Genomic DNA, 25,209 nt, shown 5'->3' on the forward strand with positions numbered 1-25,209 from the left:
GATTGTTGCTAAGGATTAGGAGTTGTGTTCTTGTGGTGGGAGGCGTGTACCTACGGTGGGCTTTGACATTTCAAGAGCCCAGGCCAGGCCCAGTCTCTCGCTCTCTCTTTCTTCCTGAGCAACAGGAAGTAAACCTTTCAGGTATTGCTCCAGTACTATGCCTGTCTGTTTTCCACCATGATGATCACAGATTAACCCTCTAAAATTGTAAGCAAGCACCCAATTAAGTGATTTCTGTTATAAAAGTTGACTTGGTCACGATGTTTCTTCACAGAGTAGGTCTCAGCAGTGTGGTACTGCTGTGACAGGCCTGACCATACTGCTGTCTGGAGGGATATGGCAGATTTTGAGAGTCTGAGCTAGAAAAGCAGTTGGATACTTTTAGTGGGGTTTACTGGGTTTTCTGTTAGGAACATGTAGGGTAGAAGGGCTGAGGACAGTGTGTAGTATAGAGGCCTGACTCAAGAGGCTTCAGAGGGCAAGATTATTAGTAAATGGTTGAGAACCCATTTATGGCATAGACTGTTCTTGTGATATTTTGGCAAAGAATATGACTGCTTCCTGATATTTTTAAAAGATATCTCAGCAGTTAAGAGCACTGACTGTTCTTCCCAGGTTGGATTCCCAACACTGCAATGTGGTCCGCATCCACCTGTAACTCCAGTTCCAGGTGATCCGTGTAATCTTCTGACATCTTCAGTCAAAACACTTGTAAAAAGTAATTAAAAGAAAACTCAAACAAGCTTCTTTGTAAGAAACAGTTATCACGACGGTACGAACATAAGAATATTGGAGAATAAAACTCACACTCCAGGCATTAAACACTAAGAACTGAAATTCTGTTCTTTAGTCTTACATGTTCTAAAAATGTGAGATTGTTTTCAGAACAAGATCAAATTTCTACATAGAAATTTTGTTGCTTTTACCCTGTGGTGTCCCCATTCACATTTTCAAGTAATACAGAATTTCTGCACGTTTGTTAATATATAAAACTATATCCTTTTTAGCTATTTCCTATTAAGATACCATTGTTCTTTAAGGAAAATATTAGAATTGAAATATATAGTTGAGCCTTTGATCTAATTTAAAATGATATACCTCATTAGGCAAATATGAAAGTCATCTCGTTTAATAATTCTGCCATCGATCAGTCATACTGTTTCATTATCCTTATTTGTTTGCTTTTTCAGTTATAACAATGATAATTTTGACAGCAACATTTCTGTTTCCCTCTAGCAAAGTCTTACAGAAAATTCCTTTTTATATTAATCAAAAAATAACAAAACTGACTAAAGCATCTTAAATTTAAAAAATCAAGAATACAATTCAATTATAACAACATGATATTTCATTTAAAATTCTCTCCATTATGTTTCTACTTAAAGAAAATATCATGTAAAATATTTTACATCTGAATATGAAGTGCACATTCTCACATTGATCAGGTAGATATTTTTAACAAACTCTCATTTTCTTTGCTTCAATTTTCTGTACAGCCAAGGACATTCTTTCAGTAAAGGAGCTTAAGTATTATGTGCTGGGACACTTATCAAAGGCATAATTATCAATGTCATAAAGACAAAGTCATCAAGGAAAAAACAGGCATTTGGTGGGGTCATTTTACATGGTAGCAATGAAAAATAACCTTCATCCTACTTTAAATAATAATTTAATACACTAACCTCTAGTAACCTGTCATGATGACATTTAGAGCCCTCTGAATGAGAAGTCTTGGGGGAGTTAGACAATTAATTCCAACTCTGATGAGGAGAAAAATCTGCTCCTGCTAACTACATTTTAAAAATAGATCATGAAATTTGCAGGCAAACGGTGGGAACTAGAAAAGATCATCCTGAGTGAGGAATCCCAAAAGCAGAAAGACACACATGGTATATACTCACTTATAAATGGATTAGAGAGATATAATATAGGATAAACACACTAAAATATGTATACCTACCGAAGCTACGCAAGGAGGATCTTGGAGAAGATGATCAATCCTCCTTCAGAAAAGCTAAAGGGATAGACATTAGAAGAGAAGATGCACTCAGTAGACTCCTGTCATACGTTCAATGCACATCCCATCTGTCTTTCTAAATGAGGATTGATCATCTTACACCATGTCCACTCAATTGATTATCTTTTTTAGGTGTATAGATTTCATTATGTTTATCATATCTTATATGTCTATATAAGTGAGTATATCCCATGTTTGTCTTTCTCCTTCTGGGATATTTCACTCAGAATGATCTTTTCTAGATCCCACCAACTAACTAGCAGTGTTTTCAAAGCAAAGACTCATGACCAAACCTTTTGCAGAGTACAGGGAATCATAAGAAAGAAGGGGAGTTAGTCTGATGGGGAAAGGATAGGAGCTCCACAAGGACCAAATAGATCTGGGCACAGGGTCTTTTCTGAGACTGACATTCAACCAAGGACCATGTATGGATATAACCTAGAACCTCCACTCAGATGTAGCCTGTGGTAGCTCAGTAACCAATTGGTTTCCCAAAGTGAGGGGAACAGGGACTATTTCTAACAGGAACTCAATGACTGGCTCTTTGGTCTCCCCACCCCCGAAGGGAGGAGCAGTCCTGTTAGGCCACAGAGGAGGGCTTTGCAGCCAGTCCTGAAGATACCTGATAAAACAGGATCAGATGAATGGGGAGGAGGTCCCCCATATCAGTGGACTTGGAAAGGGGCATGGTGGAGATGAGGGAGGGAGGGAGGGACTGGGAGGGAATGAGGGATCGGGACATGGCTGGGATACAGAGTTAATAAAATGTAACTGATAAAAAAAAATAAAAATAAAAAATAAAAAAAAAATTTAAAAAAAAAAAAAGAAGAGAAGAAAACAGGAAACAGGACAGGAGCCTACCACAGAAGGCCTCTGAAAGACTCTACCCAGCAGCATATCGAAGCAGCTTATAAAACTCATGGGCAAACTTTGGGCAGAGTGTAGGGAATCTTATGAAAGAAGAAGGAGATAGAAAGACCTGGAGGGAACAGGAGCTCCACAAGGAGAGCAATAGAACCAAAAATTCTGAGCCCAGGGGTCTTTTCTGAGACATACTCCAAACAAGGACCATGCTTGAAGATAACCTAGAATCCCTGCACAGATGTAGCCCATGGCCACTCAGTCTCCAGGTTGGTTTCCTAGTAATGTGAACAGGGGCTGTCTCTCACATGAACTCAGTGGCTGGCTCTCTGATTACCTCCCCCTGAGAGGGAGCTACCTTATCAGGACACAGAGGAAGACAATGCAGCCAGTCCTGATGTGACTTGATAGGCTAGGGTCAGATGGAAGGGTAGGAGGACCTCCCCTATCAATGGACTCGGGGAGGGACATGGGAGGAGAAGAAGAAAGGAGGTGTGATTGGGAGGGGACGTGGAAGCTGGGATACAAAGTGAATAAATTGTAATAAATTAATTAAAAAATAAAAAATATATTGTACTTGTATATTTTTAAGTACTTGACTATTTCATATAACAGATTCAAGTCTCTAAAACTTTCATTCCTTTGTTATGCTTTCCTTACTTGTTGCTTATTTTCTTATTTATTGCTTCAAGTGATCTCTAAATACTAAAAAAAAAAAAAAATGAACACATTGGCAGATGCTTCAGTAAACCTACACTCTAGGTTGTATTTAAGTCAGGGTAAACATCTACCTCTTTATTTTTTAAAATGTAAGCTCCTTAATTCTTTCTTTTTATTTTTTGAGAATGTCACACATGAGTACTGTGTTTCCGTATTTTTTTAACCACTTCTTATTCCCATCTAACTCCTGGTGTGTTTTCTCCTACTGTCTCTCAATTTCATGACTTTTTTTTGACACTTATTGTTTCACTCATAATATATATATATATATATACAGTATATATACATATAGTATGTATATATGAGTAGTTGGCTAGGTTTAAAATACAAGAAATGAATTCCTTCTGTTGAGCAGGTATTCAGGACCACTGGGCAAGTGTTGTTTAAGACAAGGATAAAGACGCAACTACTACATTTTTGGGATATTCTGCAGGGCCAGTCATTGTGCTTCAGAGGTTTTACAGCTTGGTAGCTTTACAATTTGTTTGTTTTTCTTCTGGAAGCTGGCATACCTTTATATAGTATGAAAATTTATCCCCAGGGAAGAGGCTTCAAGACCAGTTCCAGCTGGATTCCTCACAGTCCTTTGTCCAAACTCTGTGATGTCTTCTGCATTAAGGTTTTACCTTCAAGTACTCAAAGTCACCCAAGTGCAGTGACAAAACTCTATATTACTTTGGGAGATATTTGGACCCTAACCTCCAACCACCTCAAAAGAAGGGTTCTTGTGTCTGGTAGGGGCTTCTGTTAGGGATTCTATGGCTCTTTTAAGGAGACACTCTTAGTTTGTATAGTATAACCTTCCCCCTCATATAAATAAAATACTATATCTATAGTACCATGTACATATTGTAATTTATGTAATATATATTACAAAATAATGATTACCTGTGGCTTTCCCAAATATATTTAATGTTACTTGTCTCTTTTGCCTCCCTCTCTGTATGATAACATTTCTTCCTTTCATTTTTCCTTTCCTTGTTTCCTTTTTTTCCCCTGTGTCCTACTGTCCCCTCTTTAGAAGTCCTTCTTCCCCAGCTACCATGGGATCATCCTATTTGCCTGACTTTTGTGATTACTTTGGTTGAGTGCTCAAATCTAAGGATTCAGGGCTAAGATCCATAAGAGAGAAACTAGGGCATTTGTCTTTCAGGATCTCTCATCACTCAATATAATATTTTCAGTTTTATCTATTTATGTGCAAATTTCACAACTTGAGGGATTTTTTTGGCAGTTGTTTTGTATGTGAAGGTCATTTTCATTATCTGTTCATCAGTTGAAGGGCTTTTAGGAAATTTCTAAATACTCATTTGTGTGAGCATGTTTAAAATCCTTTTTTAAACTTCTGAAATATGTAGTACATAACCACTGTCCTCATTCTCCCCCTTTGATATAAAGCACACAAGCATTTTTATGCTCTCTCAGTGCTCACTTAGCACTTTCAGGTGTCTCCCTACTTTTGTTTGTATCTTGCATCAATATGTATCTGGGATCAATATGTTTCTGACAATTTCTAAGAGATCATTGACTTTATATTCCATGAATGGGTGAGGCCATGTTTAGCTTGTATTTAGTGTCTGACTTGCTCATTTTAACATAATAATTATGGCCTTCCAAAACCTTAACTTACATTGGTATAACATAGAAAATACCCATTGTAGCATTTCATATTATAAGTGGTATTCTTCAAAGAGGAAAGCATATTACTGAGAAATGGTACATATCCATATGGAGTAGGCTTTGGCACTTATATAACTATTTTGAGTTTGAGTTTGTCCTCTATGAGAGCATTCATACATACAGAGAAATGAGATTAGAAGACAGTGAGAAAGAGAGAGGGAGAGACGAAGAGAAAGGGACACACACACACAAAGAAAGAGAGAGAGAGAGAGAGGGAGAAAAGTAGGTGGTTACATGTGCTGTTAGTGCTGGTCCTGAGCCTGCTTAGGTCTAAGATTTGATCTAGTTCTTAACAAAAGTCAATTGTGATGTTAATATTGCAATCATCAATGGTATTATAGACATTAGACAAGACTTAGTATGCATAAGTCATGTTTCCAAATAACAACTATGCATCAGGAATTTAGCCACAAGGCGAGTACCACTAAATCAATTAAAATTTAAGAACTGGAAGTGTATCTTACGGCAAGAGAAGTCACACATGAGACAGAATGTTAGTGTTCATGATATGGTTAGTACTTTTATTACAGTCACCATGATTAAATTGTACTGACAATGAATAAAAAGTCACATTCTGACAATACACAGAGCAATGTGTCTTTAGGGCCAATTATAGAAGTTTAAATCCACAGACAGGTTTTATTGATAGTAGGGCTACCTAATATTAAGTTAAATTATAAATAACTTTAAATAATTAGTGATGCATCATTGTTTGCATCACCTAGATAACGAGTGCAGGTTTGCAAAGAGAAGAAGAAATGGTATAGAGAGCAAAAATGGAAATGCAATGAGCAGGGGCAGGTACTGTACTGAAGGTCATCGCTGTTGGAACAAAGCTATGCTTTGGGGACTACAGACACTTCCATGACAGTGGTTTGACGGTATTCCCAGTTTTCTGCCTTTCTAGATGTCTTCCTTTCTTGCTGTCCTGTGCACTGCTCCCTGTAACAGCCATTCTGCTCATTCTTCATGTCGCCCCTGTAGCTTTCCAGCCACAGCACAGGGTTATTGGCATGATTCTAGCTACTCCCAGGCCTGTGATGCAGTAGGTCTTGGTGGTTCCACAGGTTCCTCTTAGGATAAAACCCTCTCTTTTCTTGCATTCCTTCTCATCGTCCCTTGACTCTTCATTCACAGCACTCTTACAAAGTTTTTGCTATTTTCACCTGTGTACTTAATGCTTACATGCCCACGGAAGTGCAAAGTGTGGGATGTTTTACAAATGACAGCAGCAGTTACTCAGAAACACTGAAATGATGTTTGCTGGCTTTATGAGAGAAGACTAGTTTCTACAGAGCTCAATACTCAGCAATAAATGTTGTTTTATGTGGTTTGGAAAAAGTTAGATAGTTAAGTTTTATCAAGAGACTATAAAATATGCCCATGAAAGTCATGCTAAGATTGTGTTCTCATTATGAGAATGAAAAGATTGCCGGGATAGCAACGCCCCCGGAGAGCGTTGTAGAGGACAAAGGAAGTGTGGGATCTGGGAAGATAACTGAGACAGTGAAATGCCTATTGCACAAACATGAAAACAATGTGTAAGCAAGGATGTTAGCATCCAGGAAAAAGATGTGTTTTTCCAGCAGTGAAGAGACAAATACAGGAGGATCACTAGGCTGGCTGGCCCTCCAGTCTAAGCTAATGTGTGAGTTTCAGGCCAATAGTAGACCTTGTCTCAAAAACTAAAACAAAATAGAAAAATTGAGGTTAGCAGTTCTTAAGTCACAATGCCCAAGATTTCCATCTGGCCTCCTTATGTATTTAAATGTTTACATCTACCCATGCTCACATATGCACCAGCAACCCCTCCCCCACACAAACCAAAATGAGCTAAAGATCAAAGTAATAAATAATAAAATCAACAAATTCTGAAAACTGAAATATTTAGTTACAATTTTGTGCCAAGGTTATTATTTTTAAAAAGTTTTTTTTTTAATTTTTAAATTAAATGTTATTTATATATTTATATATTACAATTTATTCATTTTGTATTCCTGCTGAAACTCCCTCCTTCATCTCCTCCCGGTCCCACCCACTCTCACTCTTTTCTCTCTATGCCCTTTCCCTAGTGCTCTGATAGCTGAGGATCTCCTCCCCTTCTATCTGACCCTAGCCTATCAGGTTTCATCAAGGCTGGCTGCATCATCTTCCTCTGTGGCCTGGCAAGGCTGCACCCCACAAGGGGAGGTGATCAAAGAGCCGCCAGCCACTGAGTTCATGTCAGAGACAGCCCCTGCACCCCTTCCTAGAGAACTCAGAAACTGAGCTGTCAATGGGCTTCCTTTGAACAGGGGGTCTAGGTCCTTTCCATGCATGGTCCTTGGTAGGAGTATCAGACTCTGCAGGACCGCTGGGCACAGGTACTTTGGCTCTGTTGTTCTCCTTGTGGAGATCCTGTCCCCTCCATGTCTTTCTATCTCTCTCTTCTTCCCTAAGGATTTTGTCACTCTGTCCAATGCAGCACTGAGAAAGGACATTGTTGATAGAGTGTCTTAAAGTTTCATTTAGGTTCAAGGTCAAAATCAGTATCCGACCAGTGACTTCATCTCCTAACTGGAGAGCTTTTACTATTTCTCTGCCTTTCCTGTTGGTTTCTGGATGTTCCAGTCCTCACCTGCTTCAGCTCTCTGTTACCACTCTCCCCTTTCTGAACACACTATATTAAATATTAATCTCCAAATCCTAGTCATTATGAATAAAGCTGCTACAAACATGGTAGAGCAAATGTCCTTGTATACTTGAGCATATTTTGCCTAGGAGTGGTATAGCTGGATCTTGAACAGCACTATTCCTAATTTTCTGTGAAAGCACCAGATTGATTTCCAAAGTGGTTGTACAAGGTTACATTACCACCAACAATGGAGGTGGGTTCCCCTTTCTCCACATCTGCTCCAGCATTTTTTGTCATTTGAGTTTTTTTAATCAAATTTTTATTTATTTTTTTAACTTTTATTAATTACACTTTATTCATTTTGTATCCCCCCATAAGCCCCTCCCTCCTCCCCTCCTGGTCCCCCCTCACCCCCTTTCTGCATGCATGCCCCTCCCCATGTCCACTGATTGGGGAGGTCCTCCTCTCCTTCTTTCTGATCTTAGTCTATTAGTTCTCATCAGAAGTGGCTGCATTGTCAGGGTTCTAGGTTATCTCCATGAATAGTCCTTGGTTGGAGTATGAGTCTCTGGGAAGTTCCCTGTGTTCAAATTTTCTTGTTCTGTTGCTCTTTTTGTGGAGTTCCTGTCCTCTCCAGCTCTTACTATTATTTTTTATATTAATTACACTTTATTTGTTTTGTATCCCAACTGTAGCCCTCCCTCATTCCCTCCCAACCCACCCCCCTCTCTCATCTTCTCCCATGCCCCTCTCCAAGTCCACTGATAGGGGAGGTCCTCCTCCCCTTCCATCTGACCCTAGCTTATCAGGTCTCATCAGGACTAGCTGCTGTTGTCTTCCTCTGTGTCCTGGTAAGGCTGTTCCTCATTCAGAGGGAGGCGATCAAAGAGCCAGCCACTGAGTTCTTGTCAGAGACAGCCCCTAAGTGGGGAGCCATCTTACTAGGCCACAGAGGAAGACAATGCAGCCAGTCCTGATGATACCTGATAGACTAGGGTCAGATGGAAGCGGAGGAGGAACTTCCCTATCAGTGGACTTAAGGAGGGGCATGGAGAAGAAGGGGGAGGGATGGTGGAATTGGGAGGGGAGGGAGAAGGGGGCTACAACTGGGATACCAAGTGAATAAACTGTAATTAGTAAAAATAAATAAAACAATGTTAATTTCATTTTCAGCCACTATTCCACTCATGTTTATTATTTACCAATCTATAAAGATCAAATATATCCTACAGTTTTATATTTGCACTCATAATAACAATAAGCAGTATATTGGCTGCTTATTTAGTATCTCTCAAATGAGACACTGCCTAGATGAAATATTTACTCCAAAACCAAAAACTCTCTACCACCTATTTGTCTTTGTGTTGTACTTACATTGTGTCTTTAGTGTTTTCCCTCTTCACAAAGCATTCTTCATCTTCTGAGACTCTCTCAGAAGATTCTTCATCTCTCTGAGAATTTACTGGCAGTTCATATCAGAGCTGATACAATAAAACTCGAAGTAACTGCCTTTACTCTTCCAGCACATACTTATAAGAATCAAATTGGGATGAAAGAAAGTTAGATATTCCTTTGAAATCCATTGCCAAAGCCAAGTATTTGATCTGTTTTCACTGTTTAGTGATGGTACATTTGTACACATTCTATCATCAAAGAATATGATACCAGTGATTAGCCTTTTGTCAATTTTCACTACACTAAATAAATATTGCAAATTGTGTTTCTTAGAAAGCTGTACTGCCCGTAGTCCTGTTACTTAACCTTGTCAGTGTACTTTTTTCACATATTACATCTCTGAATTTGGAAAGTGCATTGGAATATAAATGTGTTGGGGTAGGTAAAAACCTTAGTGAAAAACTTAAGTGAGGTTTCCCAGAAGGAGAAAGACACACATGGTATATACTCACTTATAAGTGGGAACTAGACCTATAAGATAGGATAAACATACTGAAATCTGTACACCTAAAGAAAATAAACAAGAAAGAGGACCCTGGGTAAGATGATCAACCCTCACTTAGAAAGACAAATGGGATGGATATTGGATATAGGAGAAAACAAGTAACAGGAAAGACACCTACCACAGAGGGCCTTTGAAAGTCTCTATCAAGCAGTGTATCAAAGCAGATACTGAGACTCATAACCAAACCTTCAGCAGAGTACAGGGAATCATATGAAAGAAGGGGGAGTTAGTATGACCTGGAGAGGACAGGAGCTCCACAAGGACCAAATATATCCGGGCACAGGGGTCTTTTGTGAGATTGTATCTCCAATCAAGGACCATGTATGGATATAAGCTAGAACCCCTGCTCAGAAGTAACCCATGGTAGCTCACTTTCCACGTGGGTACCCTAGTAAGGGGAACAGGGACTATTTCTGACATGAATTCAATGGTGGGCTCTTTGACCTCCCTCTACCCCCCAACACCTGAGGGAGGAGCAGCCCTGCTAGGCCACAGAGGAGAACTTTGCAGCCAGACCTGATTATGCCTGATAAGCTAGGGTGAGATGGAAGGGAAGGAGGTTCTTCTCCCCTATCAGTAGACTTGGAAAGGGGCAGGGAGAAGAAGAGGGAGAAAGGATAGGATTAGGAGAGAATGAGGGAATGGGATACAGCTAGGATACAAATTTAATAAACTGTAACTAATATTAAAAAAATTTAAAAAATTAATTAAAAAAAAACTTGAAGCAAAGCCAAAAAATGTTTAGGAGCAAAATCTTTTGACATAATGAAATAAAACTATACACATAAATAAAATATTTGCCTTGGGGAGAATACAGTACAGTGTAATTGGTGCAAATTAGACTCGAGTTTTTGAAATTTTCCATAGATTCATAATTTTTAAGTAATTTTAAAATCATCTCAGTAGAGATCTCTGTTGCCTATGAATGATAGCAATATCCTCATTTCCATGTTAATACAGTCTTGTAAGGAAGTCAGGGGGCTGTGCATCAGGCCGTTTTGCAATCAGAGAGAGATTTTGTGTGATCAGTGCTGAGCTGAGAACTGAAAGTTGAGTCCCTTTTGGTGAATGGGCATCAGTAGTTACAAAAGGAACTGGTATGTTAGGTGTGGACTCTGCAACTTGGCTGCAGTGACAATTCTGAACTGAGACTTACTGACAGTCATACATTGTATCTGTATTGTGGCATCTACACATTGTTTCGAGCAGCGTTGGTAGACTTGCTGTGCTGAGTATGAATTGATGTATGCCAGCCTGTGTAACTCCAGGTTTTCATCAGGACAGTGATCTGCTGGATCGACGGAAACATTGCTTCACTATGCAGTCTGAGTGTGGGGAGGACCTCTACTTTTCTGTGGAGTTGGAGAGTGACCTTGCCCAATGGGAACGAGCCTTCCAAACAGCCACCTTCCTGGAAGTGGAGCGGATACAGGTGAGAGGCTGTGGAGCACAGTATGTGTGACACCCGCGGAGATGTAACCACTCATTGGACGTGTCTGAGGTTAGGAGCACAGTTTCCTGAGGGTGCCCTCCATCTCAGATGCAGCCAGTGTTTAACCATTATTGAGAGGAATAATAACCAGGCATATCTGAATAAGCATTGAAGTTCTTTTCATACTTTTGCCTTATGTAGACTACTTCCTATTACATATTAGCATAATTTGAGTCTTATGTAGAAAATGCTGTGGCCATAGTTTGTTACTTACCAGTGAACTATCCTGCAGACTTGACTACCTAAGTTCTAGAAATCTACCCTTCATTTGTGCCTTTCAAAACCATGCCTAGTATGTGAGGCTCTCAATGGCCACTTCATCCGTGGGCATCCTCTTGATTTCAAACGCCGCCTACCAGATGCCTTCCACAGCAACTGTGCTCACACTTGTCTCTTCCCACTGTAGCACACAATATCACTTTTCTTCATCATTTTCTTTGGATGGCTGACAGAATAATATGGGACAAACTTGTTGCTAGAAGTGTGCTTATTTTATTCCTGTATGGGTTGAAGTCTAATACATTTTGCAAATCACAAGTGTCCGATGGGTATTTATTGAACTGTACAAGTAGAAATCCATATCTTGAACAGACTTCATAGAGCTTTCCACCTCTTGAACATGTGGGAACTTGAAATGAAACACCTCACAGAGTTGGTTCTGTAGTTGACCCAGAGCAAGATAATGCAAAATTTGATGTTAATTAAATTCTTGTCCCTTGAAATAAATCCATAAATCAAGGACCAACATGCATGGGTGCTCATTTGTTAAAAAATATGTGATGAATGATATGAAAGGAAAACATTTGTTTCTTTTCAACTTTTGGTTTGTCTCACACTTCATAATTTTTTTTTCCTGTTAACTGCATTAGAAAGGGCTAAAATTTATTGAGATGTTCGGATTTCCATTTTCATATTTGAAAATGTGAGCATATTAACAGGGATAATATTGTTTAAATTTTACATAACAAACATCGGTTCCATTAAAATTGGTTAAAATTAAAGAAATGGGCCTGGCATTGCATGCCTACATCCCAGGAATTGGGAGATAAAGACCGGGAAAGAAATTGAGTGTCATTCTAAGCAGTATAAGGCAATTTTGGTCCAGACTGTACCACAGGAGATCGTCTCTCAACATAACAAAATGAAATAAATAGAAAAACATGACCTAATGAAAAATAAGCAAAAAAGAAGAAAAGTTATAACTTGATTAATACTATTGAAGAAATCATAAATACAACTGTTTTTTATTTTGAGATAGATTTTTAGTATAAGGACTACAAAGTGATGTTTTCTGCTTTCAAATATATTTACTATTTTATATTTTGTTTTGAACCTATGGTAAGCAGTATAAATACTAGTATATTTATTTGAAAGACATATCCATAAAAACACATACTTGAGGACATTTCATATTGTCATTTAATTTACAATGAAACTTTAAGAAGTCTAGTGAATATTGAAACATGAAGTCACAACTTCTGTAAATAAAATGTTACACTTCCAAAGTTGAAGGAAATAATACAAGGTGTAATTACTTAAGCTAACTTTACTGACTTTATAATTTTCCCAGGTCAGTGAATTTTAGTAGTAAAGGACACATTTGCTTCATAACTGTATACTAATCCTGGTCAACAATTATCTTTTTTTATAGTTGTTTCTTATAAAGTTTTTTTTTTATTTTAGAATTTCAAATTTAAGATTATGTAGTACTTTGTAGGGCTGTCCATTCTTTTTAATTTCATTTTACTTTTAATTACACTTTATTTATTTTGTATCCCTCCTCTAGTTCCCTCCCTCCTCCTCTCCCAATACTTCCCTTCCTCCCCCTTCTCCACAATGCCCCTCCCCAAGTCCACTGGTAGGGGAGGGTTTCTTTTTCTTCCATCTGATTCTAGTCTTTAGGTCTCATCAGGAGTGGCTGCATTGCCTTCCTCTGAGGTTTGGTAAGGCTGCTCCCCCCTCAGGGGGAGGTGAGCAAAGAGCAGGCCAATCAGTTCATGTCAGAAGCAGTCCCTATTCTCATTATTATGGAACCCACTTGGATACTGAACTGCCATGGGCTACATCTGTGCAGGGATTCTAGCTTATCTCCATGCATGGTACTTGGTTGGAGTATGAGTCTCAGGAAAGACCCCTGTGTTCAAATTTTTTGGTTCTGTTGCTCCCCTTGTAGACCTCCTCTCTTCTCTAGATCTTACTGTTTCCCACTTCTTTCAGAAGATTCCCTGCATTTTGCCCAAAGTTTTGCCATAAATCTCAACATCTGCTTTGATAGTCTGCAGGGCAGAGCCTTTCAGAGGCCCTCTGTGGGAGGCTCCTAACTTGTTTCCTGTTTTCTTCTTCTTCTGGTCTCCATCCTCTTTGCCTTTTGCAATAGGGATTGAGCATTTTAGCCAGAGTCCTCCCTCTAGATTAGTTTCTTTAGGTGTACAGATTGTAGTAGGCCCACCCTATATTATATGTCTATATGAGTGAGTATATACCATGTGTGTCTTTCTGCTTCTGGAATAGCTCACTCAGGATGATCCTTTCCAGAGCCCACCATTTACCTGAAAATTTTATGATTTCCTTGTTTTTCATTGCTGAGTAATATTCCATTGTGTAGATGTACTACAATTTCTGTATCCATTCTTCAGTTGAGGGGCATCTTCTGTCTATTATAAATAAAGCTGCTACAAACATGGTTGAGCAAATGCCCTTATTGTGTACTTGAGCCTCTTTTGGATATATGCCTAGAAGTGGTATAGCTGTATCTTGAGGAAGCGCTATTCCTAGTTGTCTGAGAAAGCACCAGATTGATTTCCAGAGTGGTTGTACAAGTTTACATTCCCACCAGCAGTGGAGGAGGGTTCCCCTTTCTCCACAGCCTCTCCAGCATGTGTTGTTTCTTGAGTTTTTCATCTTGGCCATTCTGATGGGTGTAATTGAAATCTCAGGGTCGTTTTGATTTGTATTTCCCTGATGGCTAATGACGTTGAGCATTTCTTTAAGTGTTTCTCTGCCATTCTATATTCCTCTATCGAGAATTCTCTGTTTAGCTCTGTTCTCCATTTTTTAATTGGATTACTTGATTTGCTGCTTTTCAACTTCTTTAGTTCTTTATATATACTGGATATTAGCCCTCTGTCAGATAAAGGGTTGGTGAACATTCTTTCCCAATCTGTAGGCATTCGTTTTGTTTTGTTGACAGTTTCCTTTGCTTTTCAGTTTCATGAAATACCATTTATTGATTGTTGCTCTTAGAGCCTGTGCTGTTGGTGTTCTGTTCAGGAAATTGTCTCCTGTACGAATGAGTTCTAGGACCTTCCCCACTTTTTCTTCTAACTGATTTAATGTGACTGGTTTTATGTTGAGGTCTTTGATCCACTTAGACTTTAGTTTTATGCAGGGTATTAAGTATGGATCTATTTACATTTTTCTATATGTAGACATCTAGTTAGACCACCACAATTTGTTGAAGATGCTATCTTTTTTCCATTGTATGATTTTGGCATCTTTGTCAAAGATCAGGTGTTCATAAGTGTGTGGGTTTATTTCTGGGTTTTCTATTCAGTTCCATTGATTCATCATTCTGTTTCTATGCCAGTATTCTCTTCAAACTATTCCACAAAATAGAAATGGAAGGAACAGTCCCAAACTCATTCTATGAAGCCACAGTCACCTTGGTACCTAAACCTCACAAAGACCCAACAAAGAAAGAGAATTTCAAGCCAATCCCCCTTATGAACATTGATGCAAAATACTCAACAAAATACTTGCAAACTGAATACAAGAACACATAAAAGATATCGTCCACTATGACCAAATAGGCTTCATCCATGTATGCAGGGATGGTTCAATAAACAGAAATCCATCCATGTGATCCACCATATTAACAAACTGAAAGAAAAAAAAAACACATGATAATCTCCTAGATGCTGAAAAAGCATTTGACAAAATCCAACATCCATTCATGTTTAAAGTATTGGAGAGATCAGCGATACAAGGCACATATCTAAACATAGTAAAGGCATTATACAGCAAGCCTGTAACCAACATCACACTAAATGGAAAGAAACTTAAAGCAATCTCACTGAAATCAGGACAAGGCAAGGCTGTCCACTCTCTCCATATCTCTTCAACATAGTTCTGGAAGTCCTTGCTAGAGCAATAAGACAATTGAAGGAGATCAAGGGCATACAAATTGGAAAGGAAGAAGTCAAATTATCACTATTTGCAGATGATATGATAGTATACATGAGTGACCCCAAAAACTCTACCAGGGAACTCCTACAGCTGATAAACACTTTCAGCAAAGTGGCAGGATACAAAATTAATTAAAAAAACAAAAAACAGTAGCCCTCCTGTATACAAAAGACAAAAGGGCTGAGAAAGAAATTAGGGAAACAACACCCTTCACAATAGCCACAAAAGACATAAAGTACCTTGGTGTAACCCTAACCAAGCAAGTCAAAGACTTGTATGAAAAAAAAATCAAGTCTCTGAAGAAAGAATTAGAATAACATATCAGAAGATGGAAAGATCTCCCATTCTCATAGCTTGGCAGGATTAACATAGTAAAAATGGCCATCTTACCAAAAGCAATCTACAGATTCAATGCCATTCCCATCAAATTACCAACACAATTCTTTACAGACCTTGAAATAAAAATTCTCACCTTCATATGGAATAACAAGAAACCCAGAATTGCTAAAACAATTCTCTACAATAAAAGATCTGGAGGTAAATCCATCCCTGATCTCAAGCTGTACTATACAGCAATAGTAATAAAAACTGCATGGACTGTCCATTCTTAAGAAGTGTTATAGGGTTCTTGCAGAATAGCCATTCCATGTCTTGTTTCCATTGCACTCTGATACTTTTAGTTTCTTCCTTTTTTTTCCTTTTGAAATTAGCATAAGTAAAGTAAAATGACTTACTTTTCCTTTGTGGTGTCCACTTCCTTAAATGGTAAGATCGATATGGATTCAAAGAACAAGCACCAGGATATGGGAGCCTTCCTTCTTTCCCAAACTGTCTTGCGCTGTCCCATTTAGTCATACATTCCTCACCCCTGGGACAGCGATGCTGGTGGCTATTGTTTTGTGTCTTCCAGATGTTGGATGTTTATAAACCTTTAAGACTGAGTTCTTTCATGAAGCATGATGCCTTTGAAATTTATTCATGTTCACTTTACAAACAGTTGATTCTTTTTTTTAATAGGAAAAGCAGTGGGGATACAAAGTGAATAAATTGTTAAAAAATATATAAACAAGTATCTCTTTTAATATTATGTTTTAGAGACTGTATTAACTTCAAAATGTTATTACACTTAAATAAAAATTTTTGAATTAATTCTATACTTGTTTTTTTCTGGTGGTACAAATTTATCCTATATATATTTACCTATGGATGTTATATAATATATAATTATACAAAAATGTTGCCAAGTGACTCATTTTAGAGCTTTCTTGAAACAATAATTTTGCCTATTACTTTTTTCACACTAAAATTCACTTTTTATTTCACAAATATTGTGATTAAAATAAACATTTAATTACTTAAACATATTAAATACACTCATTACATTTATTGACATTGTAAGTTAAAGGATAAAAATTTAGTGGCTTTCAACTTATTCCATTTATTTGCTTCCATTTAATGATTATTGAGGCAATGTAATTTAATTTGTAATGTTGAACCTAATGAGAAAATTTGAATGCGCTATTACAAATGCATTTTCACCTGGAATCTTCTTTTTAATGGTTGTACACAGAAATAGCAAACAATTAAGCCTAAATGCAACCAACGTAACCTTGAACACTCCTTAAAGTTGATTGTAATTTTCGTAAATTACTAGTGGCCGAATACAGCTATCTAAGATATCTATGTATTAAGCTAATACAATTCTCCAGAAACATGGAGTTTTAAGGTCCATTAAGTATGCCTTCTACTCTACTATTTTAACTGCAAATAAACATTTTGTCATGGTTATAAATTTTTAATGCAGATTAGGCTGTAATCATATGAATATAACATTCTAATAAAAGCAATTTGATATGCTCATTCATAACTATTTTGATAAACAATATAGTTTATATAAATGTAATAAGACAGATGCAATATAAGCACTTGTATTTGAAAATTGCTGAAGAAAATAGCTCTCTCATGTGTGAGTCATATAGTTTATATCATTGATTGCTACAATATAGCAACGTGGTTTAGAACAAAGTCAAATAAAACTAAACAAGCAGATATAACAGTATGTGGTGTTGTATGTAAGGCCCACCTTATTTCATATCTGATTTATGTTATTTTTCTACTTCGGTATTTATCCATCTTCCCAAAATATATAAAAGTAAAATTATAATGTTAGTGATCAAATCCAGGGTTTTATTCATGTTAGGAATGTATTCTACTATTGAGGCAAACCACAGTCAACTACTAAGTGTTCCATCAATAGACAGGACATGTCGTATCTGCCTTGATGTTTAGGTTCAATCAACCATGTGAAAACTAACGCTATTCTCTGTTTCCTACAGTGCAAGACTTATGCATGTGTGCTGGAGAGTCACCTAATGGGACTCACTATTGACTTCAGCACAGGCTTCATCTGCTTTGATGCAGCAACAAAGGTAATATGTCCCAAGTGGCCAGAGAGATAGCGTGCCGAAACTATAAATCAAGAATGAGAGAAAAGCCTTTGAACTCCTTAAAATGTTTAAAATAATTGTGTGTTAGGTTTAAGATCTTCATTTTCATTTATGTGAAATAAGTCACATTTAGTCTTGTTTTCCCAAACAGAGTTTCAATCTTTAATAAAACATTGTTAATGCAAATAGTTAATATTCTGAAGCAAATACATGCCACTCTAGCCCTATATGCATACAAATACAAAGATTATTGGTGAAGGATAGATTATATCTGTATAGACAGATGATTGATAATACATGAATAAATGACAGATAGATGAAAGATAACACAGGTAAAAAATAGAGAAATGGATGATAGATGAAAATGGTAGATACTGATTTAGTTAGTCTCATTTCTAAGAAATATAGCTTCATATATATTTTTCCTTTACATGTAATTTTTAAAAGTGTGATTTTTCTGACTCAAATCTAGATGATGAATGTCCTTTCTCAATCTGTAGGCTGTTGTTTAGTTCTTTGAAGACAGTGTCCTTTGCTTTACTGAAGCTTTTCAGTTTCATGAAGTTCCATTTATTTACTTTTGATCTTATAGCCTGTGCTGTTTATGTTATTTTCTTTAATAGAGTTTCACTGGGGGTTCAAACCACTCTTAAGGGCAGGCTCCATGCTCAGCTGTAGATGGCCAACAGAAAACAAACTCAATGGCATTTTTTTTTCCAGAAATGTGTGTGTGTGTGTGCGTGTATGTGTGTTTAACTTTACATTATGGCTTCTGTATTTTTAAAAGATAGATAATTTATTACAATTTATTTACTTTGTAATAAATACTACTACTGGCTGTAGCTACCTTCCCCATTTCTTCCCAGTCCTTCCCAGTCCTCTTCCTCCCTCTTTCCCCACTATGTCCCTTTGCAGGGAATCTTATGGACATAGGGGGAAATAAAAAGACATGGAGGGGACAGGATCTCCACAAGGAGACCAACAGAGCCAAAAAAATCTGGGCTCAGGGGAGTCTGCAGAGACTGATGAATCAACCATAGACCATGCATGGAGAGGACCTAGACCCTCTGCTCCGATATAGCCCATGGACAGCTCAGTCTCCAAGTGCGTTCCCTAGTAAGGGGAGTAGGGACAGTCTCTGACATGGATTCAGTGGCCTGCTCTTTGTTCACCTCCCCCTGGCAAGGTGGCCACAAGAAAGAGAATCCAGACAGTTCTGATGAGACCTTCTATGCTAGGGCCAGATAGAAGGAGAGGAGGACCCCAGCCCCCATCAGTGGACTAAAATGGAGTTTTTATGTTTATTTAATCTGAAGTGAAGTGATGCATATACGCAACAGGCATGTCTTAGTCTCAAAGAAATGTTTGACAAAGTTGATAATTTACACATTGCTTCTGTTGTGAGAAGTAACAGCCTTTTAAACATACAACACACAGCCCTCCATTCCTTTGGTGCAGGCTAGTGGTTTTTTTTTTTTTTGTTTTTGTTTTTTTTTTTTTTTTTTTTTTTTTTTTCCAGGCTGGTGGTTTTAAACACAGTCACAGCATGATGATGTTATCATCAAATCTACTTTGGACCTCTTTCCTCATTCCTGGAAGAACCTTTCTATGTATCAGTGATTACACTTTGCATCCTTCCCATGTCAAACATTGCTTTCGTCTGCTAGGCTTTCACTACTGTTCTTGCTGCTACCTGCTTCATGCTGAGTTGTGGTATGGAATAATGCTAATATGTGCTACTTAAACCATTTTCTTTTGTATGAGATATGCATTAGCCAGTCATAACTGATACTATGTTAAGATTATATCTTAAGATCATAATTAGCTCATATCTACTAGACAAGGAATCTGTGTTAGAAGACATTTTGTTCCTGTGAATTGCTTGAGATAATCAACTTAAAGGGAGAAAAGGAGATTTCTGGCTCACAGTTTCAGAGGTTCTACTCAACAAATCAGTGGTTCTTTTATTGTGGGCCTGTGCTGGGGCAGCATATCATGGCCAGGAAGAGAAAAAAATGGAGTCCAGCTGTCTCATTTGTAATCATGGCCTTAATGACCTCGCTTTTTCCCCAGTATGTCCCACCTCTTACCATCGCAGCCAATGTTTGTAGTGTGGTTTGGGGGTTGGACCTTTAACATCCTGGCCTTTGGAAGACCCTTGTCCAAACTGTAGCTGAGTCCATTGTGTTCATTTCCCGTTTGGATTTACCCTGACAGCACTGTGCTGCTCCTACCTCTGAAACATGGTTCTGGCCGGGCTTCTGCTTGTGCAAATGCCATAATGAACCACATTCATCTTCACTTCTGAGAGGCACTTGTGAGCTGTCTCATTCCCACAGGGTTGCTGGAAGTTTTGACAGTGAGTGTGGAATGTGGAATAGTGAGTGCAGAGAACAAGCCTTTCTGAGTAGTTGGATGCTTTTCTTACATGGTCTCCACAGAGCTTGGCAGTTCTCATCACAGCAGGGCTTGAGAACGAGCCACACCAGTCTCAAGATGTCATAGAGGTCCTGTCATTTATAGGATTCATGAGATTGACGCATCCACTCCCAAATTACAGTTCTTGGGTATCACTTTAATGTGTGTGTTTGTCGTTTTGTTAATCAACAGAGAATAATTACAGTGCACAGTTTAAGAGCTTGATGCAATTTCAGGATAGCATGGAAGGGCATGAGATAGGCTGGAGGGTCCCGAGAGATTTTAAGGAGAAAATTACTTTTCACCGGAGGCTTTGGCCCAAATCAGCTCATTAGGGACCTCGGAGAGGGATATTGTATGAAGTTCCTATTCCTGGTATGTGTGGGTAATGGGAAGAGGCATCATTAGGTGCAGAACGAGAAGGGGAAGTGGTAGGCAGCAGCTGGAGACTTACTACAATGTGACTTGTGAATAAATTTGCTGTGGTCACGGTACTGCCATTACGTTGGTTACCAACATACCCGCTTTTTTCTACTAGTGAAAGGTATTATGTAGCACTCCTGTAGGGCTTCATGGTTGATTCTAAACAGGGCTGCTTTTCAGTCATCAGTTTGATGTAGTTGTTGAAGCATGTAGGAGGTAGGTCTATCTGGCTCTTTCCTTAAGCCCTCATGGGAGGTAGGAGAAAACCTAGGTATATTCCTTTTCATAGACGGTAAAGACGGGAGAGAGAATGCCATAAAGGGAATCATACTTTATTCCTGGCCTTGGGAAAAACTGAAGATTTGCACTTCCAAAGTGTCACCCAGAAAGTCCGAGGACAGAAAAAGACAACTAGGAGTGATTCACCGTTGAAAAGTATTAATGGTTTTAACGCAAAATAACAGGTCCATTCTACAGACACTCTTGCAATGTTGTGGGGAGCTTGTTAGCATTTTATGGCTCATGGAGGGACTTGGGGGTTTGCCTGGCAGTGAGGAGGTGAACAGTCCTAGGGACATGGGGTCAACAGAGCTCAGACAAACCAAATGGGATCAAGTGTAACTTCAGATTTCTGAGCTCAACGACTTTGCAGGGAAAGGTTCCACACTGGAGGGCTGGATTCACATTCTATCTATTCAACTGTTTCATGAGAGTTCCCTGTGTAGAAGTTACTGAACAGTTGCCTAGTTTAATGTGAATATAAGGGGCAGGCCTTATCAATTTTCTTCTAATATAAAAATTATAATATACATTACTTAAAATGAACTACTATTTTTTAAAGTACATCCAGCTTAAATGACTTAAAATAAACTACTAGTTTTTTTTTTTAAAGTACATCCAGCTTAATATTGATAATGATATGGCTTAGCTATCATGAATAGTAGTGAGTGCTATGATAACAAACATGGGTGTTGCCCCAGCTGGAATCACATGTAACCAATTGCCTTTGCTTCTGCTTCCAACACAACTCTTAGTAGGCGGGATTCTTCAGTAAAGTAGCTGAAATGGGAAATTGTCCCAATTTATTTGAATAAGCACAACTTAAAATCTAGTCCGGACTTTGTCGTTATAGTCATTATAGTAACAGAACAAAATAAGTTATCGAGACACTTTTGAAATACATTGGTGTAAACATTAGAAAATCAGTTACCCTAAGCAGACATAACTCAACTGGAGGCCTCAGATGCTTTATGATAGAATCCTGAGCCCTTTATTGGTGGAAAATAGCCATTGTTTACTTGTTTTTTCTTTTTGTTTTCTTAGTCATGGTATGCTAAGTCCAACACAGGGGTTGGCAAAATTATTTATAAGTCTGTATTAGACAGGATTTTCTAAAATAACAATTTATAGGATGAATCTCCCTCTTTCTCTCTTTCTTTCTTCCTCTCTTTCTCCCTCCCTTCCTCCCTCCCTACCTCCCTTTCTTTCTTTCTTTCTTTCTTTCTTTCTTTCTTTCTTTCTTTCTTTCTTTCTTTCTTTCTTCACACACAGAGAAAGAGAGAGAGAGAGAGATTCATTAGAATGACTCACAGGCTGAGGCTTAGCTAATCCAACACTAGCTAGCTGTGAAGAGAAAGTTCAAAAATCCCATCTTTGCTCAGTACATAAGGCTGGATGTCTCAATTTGTCTTCATATACAATGGAATCCCAAAGAAGCAGGCTTTACTGCCAATGAAGGAATGAACTTGCTAGCCATGCAAGGGTAAGCAAGCAAAGAGTAAAGGTTACTTTTCCATGTCTTTTTTTTAATTTACTTTTAAAATAATTTATTCAATTCACATCCTGATTATGCCCCCTCCCTCCTCTCCACTCAGTCCCACCCTCTCTCTTCCATCATAACATCATAGTCCCCTCTCCTAGTCCTCAGGAAGGAGGAGCCTCCTCCCCTACCATCTGACCCCAGCCTTTCAAGTCTCATTAGGACTGCCTGCAGCCTCTTTCTCTGTGGCTCCCAACCAGAGGGAAGTGATCAAAAGCAAGAAACAGAGTCCATGTCATAGACAGCACACATGAAGATCAAACTACCCATATATGTGTAGGGGCCTAGTTCCAGTCCCTGCATGCTCTTTGGTTAGTGCTTCCATGCCTGTATGCCTCCATGTGTCTGGGTTAGTTGACTCTCTTGGTATTCTTGTGGCATTATTATCCCCTCAGAATCCTCTTATTTTTCCCCTTCACTCTTCTGCAGGACTCCCAGAGCTCCACCTAATGCTTGGCTGTGGGTCTCGGCATCTGATTTCGACCAACAGCTGGGTGGAACCTCTCAGAGAACAGTTATGCAAGGCTTTGTCTGTAACATAGCAGAGAATTACTAATAGTGTCAGGGGTTGGCTCTCTTGCGTGAAGTGGGTCTCAGGTTGGGCCAGGCGTTGGTAGGACATTTCCCCAGTCTCCACTCTTCTCTGTACATCTTGTATGTAAGGTAAATTTTAGATCGAAGGTTATAGATGGATTGGTGTTCCCCTCCTGCCGTTATATATCCTACCTGGCTAGAAGGTGGCCTCCTCAGTTTCCATGTTCCCCGCTGCTAGGAGGCTCAGCTTAGAGACATTCCCATATCCTCCCTGTAGCTTACCCTGTTGCAGGTCTCCAGCTTATCTCAGTAAACAAGAAAATCACAAAATATGCAGGCAAATGGATGGAACTAGAAAGGATCATCCTGAGGTAACCCAGACCCACAAAGACACATATGGAATCACTCACTTATGAGCAGATGTTAGTCATATAGTACAGGATAACCATATTACAATTCACAGACCCAAAGAAGCTAAGTAACAAAGAGGGCCCACGGGAGGCCATTCTTGAGTCTCATTCAGAGGGGCAAATAGAATAGACAGGAGAAATGGATGCGGAGAGGTAACTGGGTAGGATAGGGTATGAGAGGTATTAGAGGGGAGAACCAGATTGAGGAGAGAAGGGAAGGGAGGTGAGAAGGCTTGAAGAGAAAAGGGAAACAGGGGCATCTGACATATTGTTTATCAAGGCAGAATGAATGGGAGAGAAGGGCAAAGCCTGTTGGAATCACGGTTGCCCTGCTCAGGTTGGCTAGAGTCCCTTCAACTTCTATAACACTAGTATACAGTAAAGCCTGGGAGATTTATAAACTTAAATTACTTCCTGTAGACTAGAGCATAGTTCAAGTGCAGAATTACTTCAATTAAAAAAATAGGAGGGTGAATATACTTTCAAGTAAGGTAAGGAGTGAAAGAATTATACATTCATCTAAATCTAGGATATTTGTAGTTTCTACTTTTATTCTTTTTCTTTGTTTAAATAATAAGTTTAAATATAAGATGAATGTATTTGTTAGCACATTGCATATACTTAATGCTCTAATATTAGTAACAATATAAAAAATGCATAGGAAGACTTAAACATTTTTCCCGATACCTATAGGGAATTGTCTTAGGAACTTCTTGAAGGAACTTCATATTTTACAGCCCTTCTATAAATTCACGTCACATCTGCATATAACATGAGACATCATCCTTTAAATAATTGCTTCATCTTGTACAATATCTGATACACTATGGATGCTATGTGAGTAATCATGCTATGCCATGCAAGAAACAATGACACGAAATGCCCTGTTTATTCAGCACAGGCAAAAACCCCAAAAAATATTCTCAATTTGTGGTTACTGAATCTGTAGAAAAATTTAAGGGTAATTGAATCATTTTTTCCTTCCTTTTCCTCCCACTTCCCCTTCTTATCCACATGTTGCTCTCTCTCAAATTTATGGTCTCTACTCTTTAGTATAATATTAATATTTATTGTTTTTAATAGCAAATAATATGATAATATTATATTATTAGGAATATATACACACATGTATATATATGCATACAGTCTTCTTTGTCGATTCAAAGTTTTATGTGATTTCAAGAAAAATCTGTTTTAAAATGTAAGAAAAACTAGTTTTCTAGGCTTTGTTTTTTTCATTCTCCTTTCTATTACAGTATTATAGATTACAGGATACTTAAAAATTCAAGCCAATTCTAATGATAGAGCTTATTATCCAAAGAAAAATTATATGGAAACTGGTTTTATTAATTTTCTAATAAAGGAAACAAAGCTTAGAATAACATCAGCATTCTTGCGAAGAAATAATGATTCAGGACACTGTGTCTGAGAACATTGATTTCTGCTGTGGTGTCTTAGTCTAAGACGATCCTGACTCTGAGAAGGAAATTATTCACAATGGAAACTCAGTTGTGATAATAGCCAATTAGTGGGCAGCTCATATTTTATTAAGGAAATAATTACAGTAAAAAAGCAAGTGAAGATATAAAGAAATAATAGCCATAGATAATAGCCATAGAGAATGGGAAG

General features: G+C 38.2%; 1 protein-coding gene across 3 annotated transcripts in view; it reads left to right on the forward strand.

Moving 5' to 3' along the window:
• Positions 1–25,209, forward strand: part of Sntg1 (syntrophin gamma 1) — a 647,228-nt gene that overhangs the window by 587,679 nt on the left and 34,340 nt on the right. For all 3 annotated transcript variants that reach the window (XM_060385900.1, XM_060385899.1, XM_060385901.1), the window contains 2 exons: positions 11,132–11,284; positions 17,866–17,958. In XM_060385900.1, the coding sequence (XP_060241883.1) occupies positions 11,132–11,284; positions 17,866–17,958 (246 nt within the window). The remainder of the gene's footprint in view (positions 1–11,131; positions 11,285–17,865; positions 17,959–25,209) is intronic.

The sequence above is a fragment of the Meriones unguiculatus genome, chromosome 6, assembly GCF_030254825.1.
Source record: "Meriones unguiculatus strain TT.TT164.6M chromosome 6, Bangor_MerUng_6.1, whole genome shotgun sequence".
NCBI classification, from domain to species: Eukaryota; Metazoa; Chordata; class Mammalia; order Rodentia; family Muridae; genus Meriones; species Meriones unguiculatus.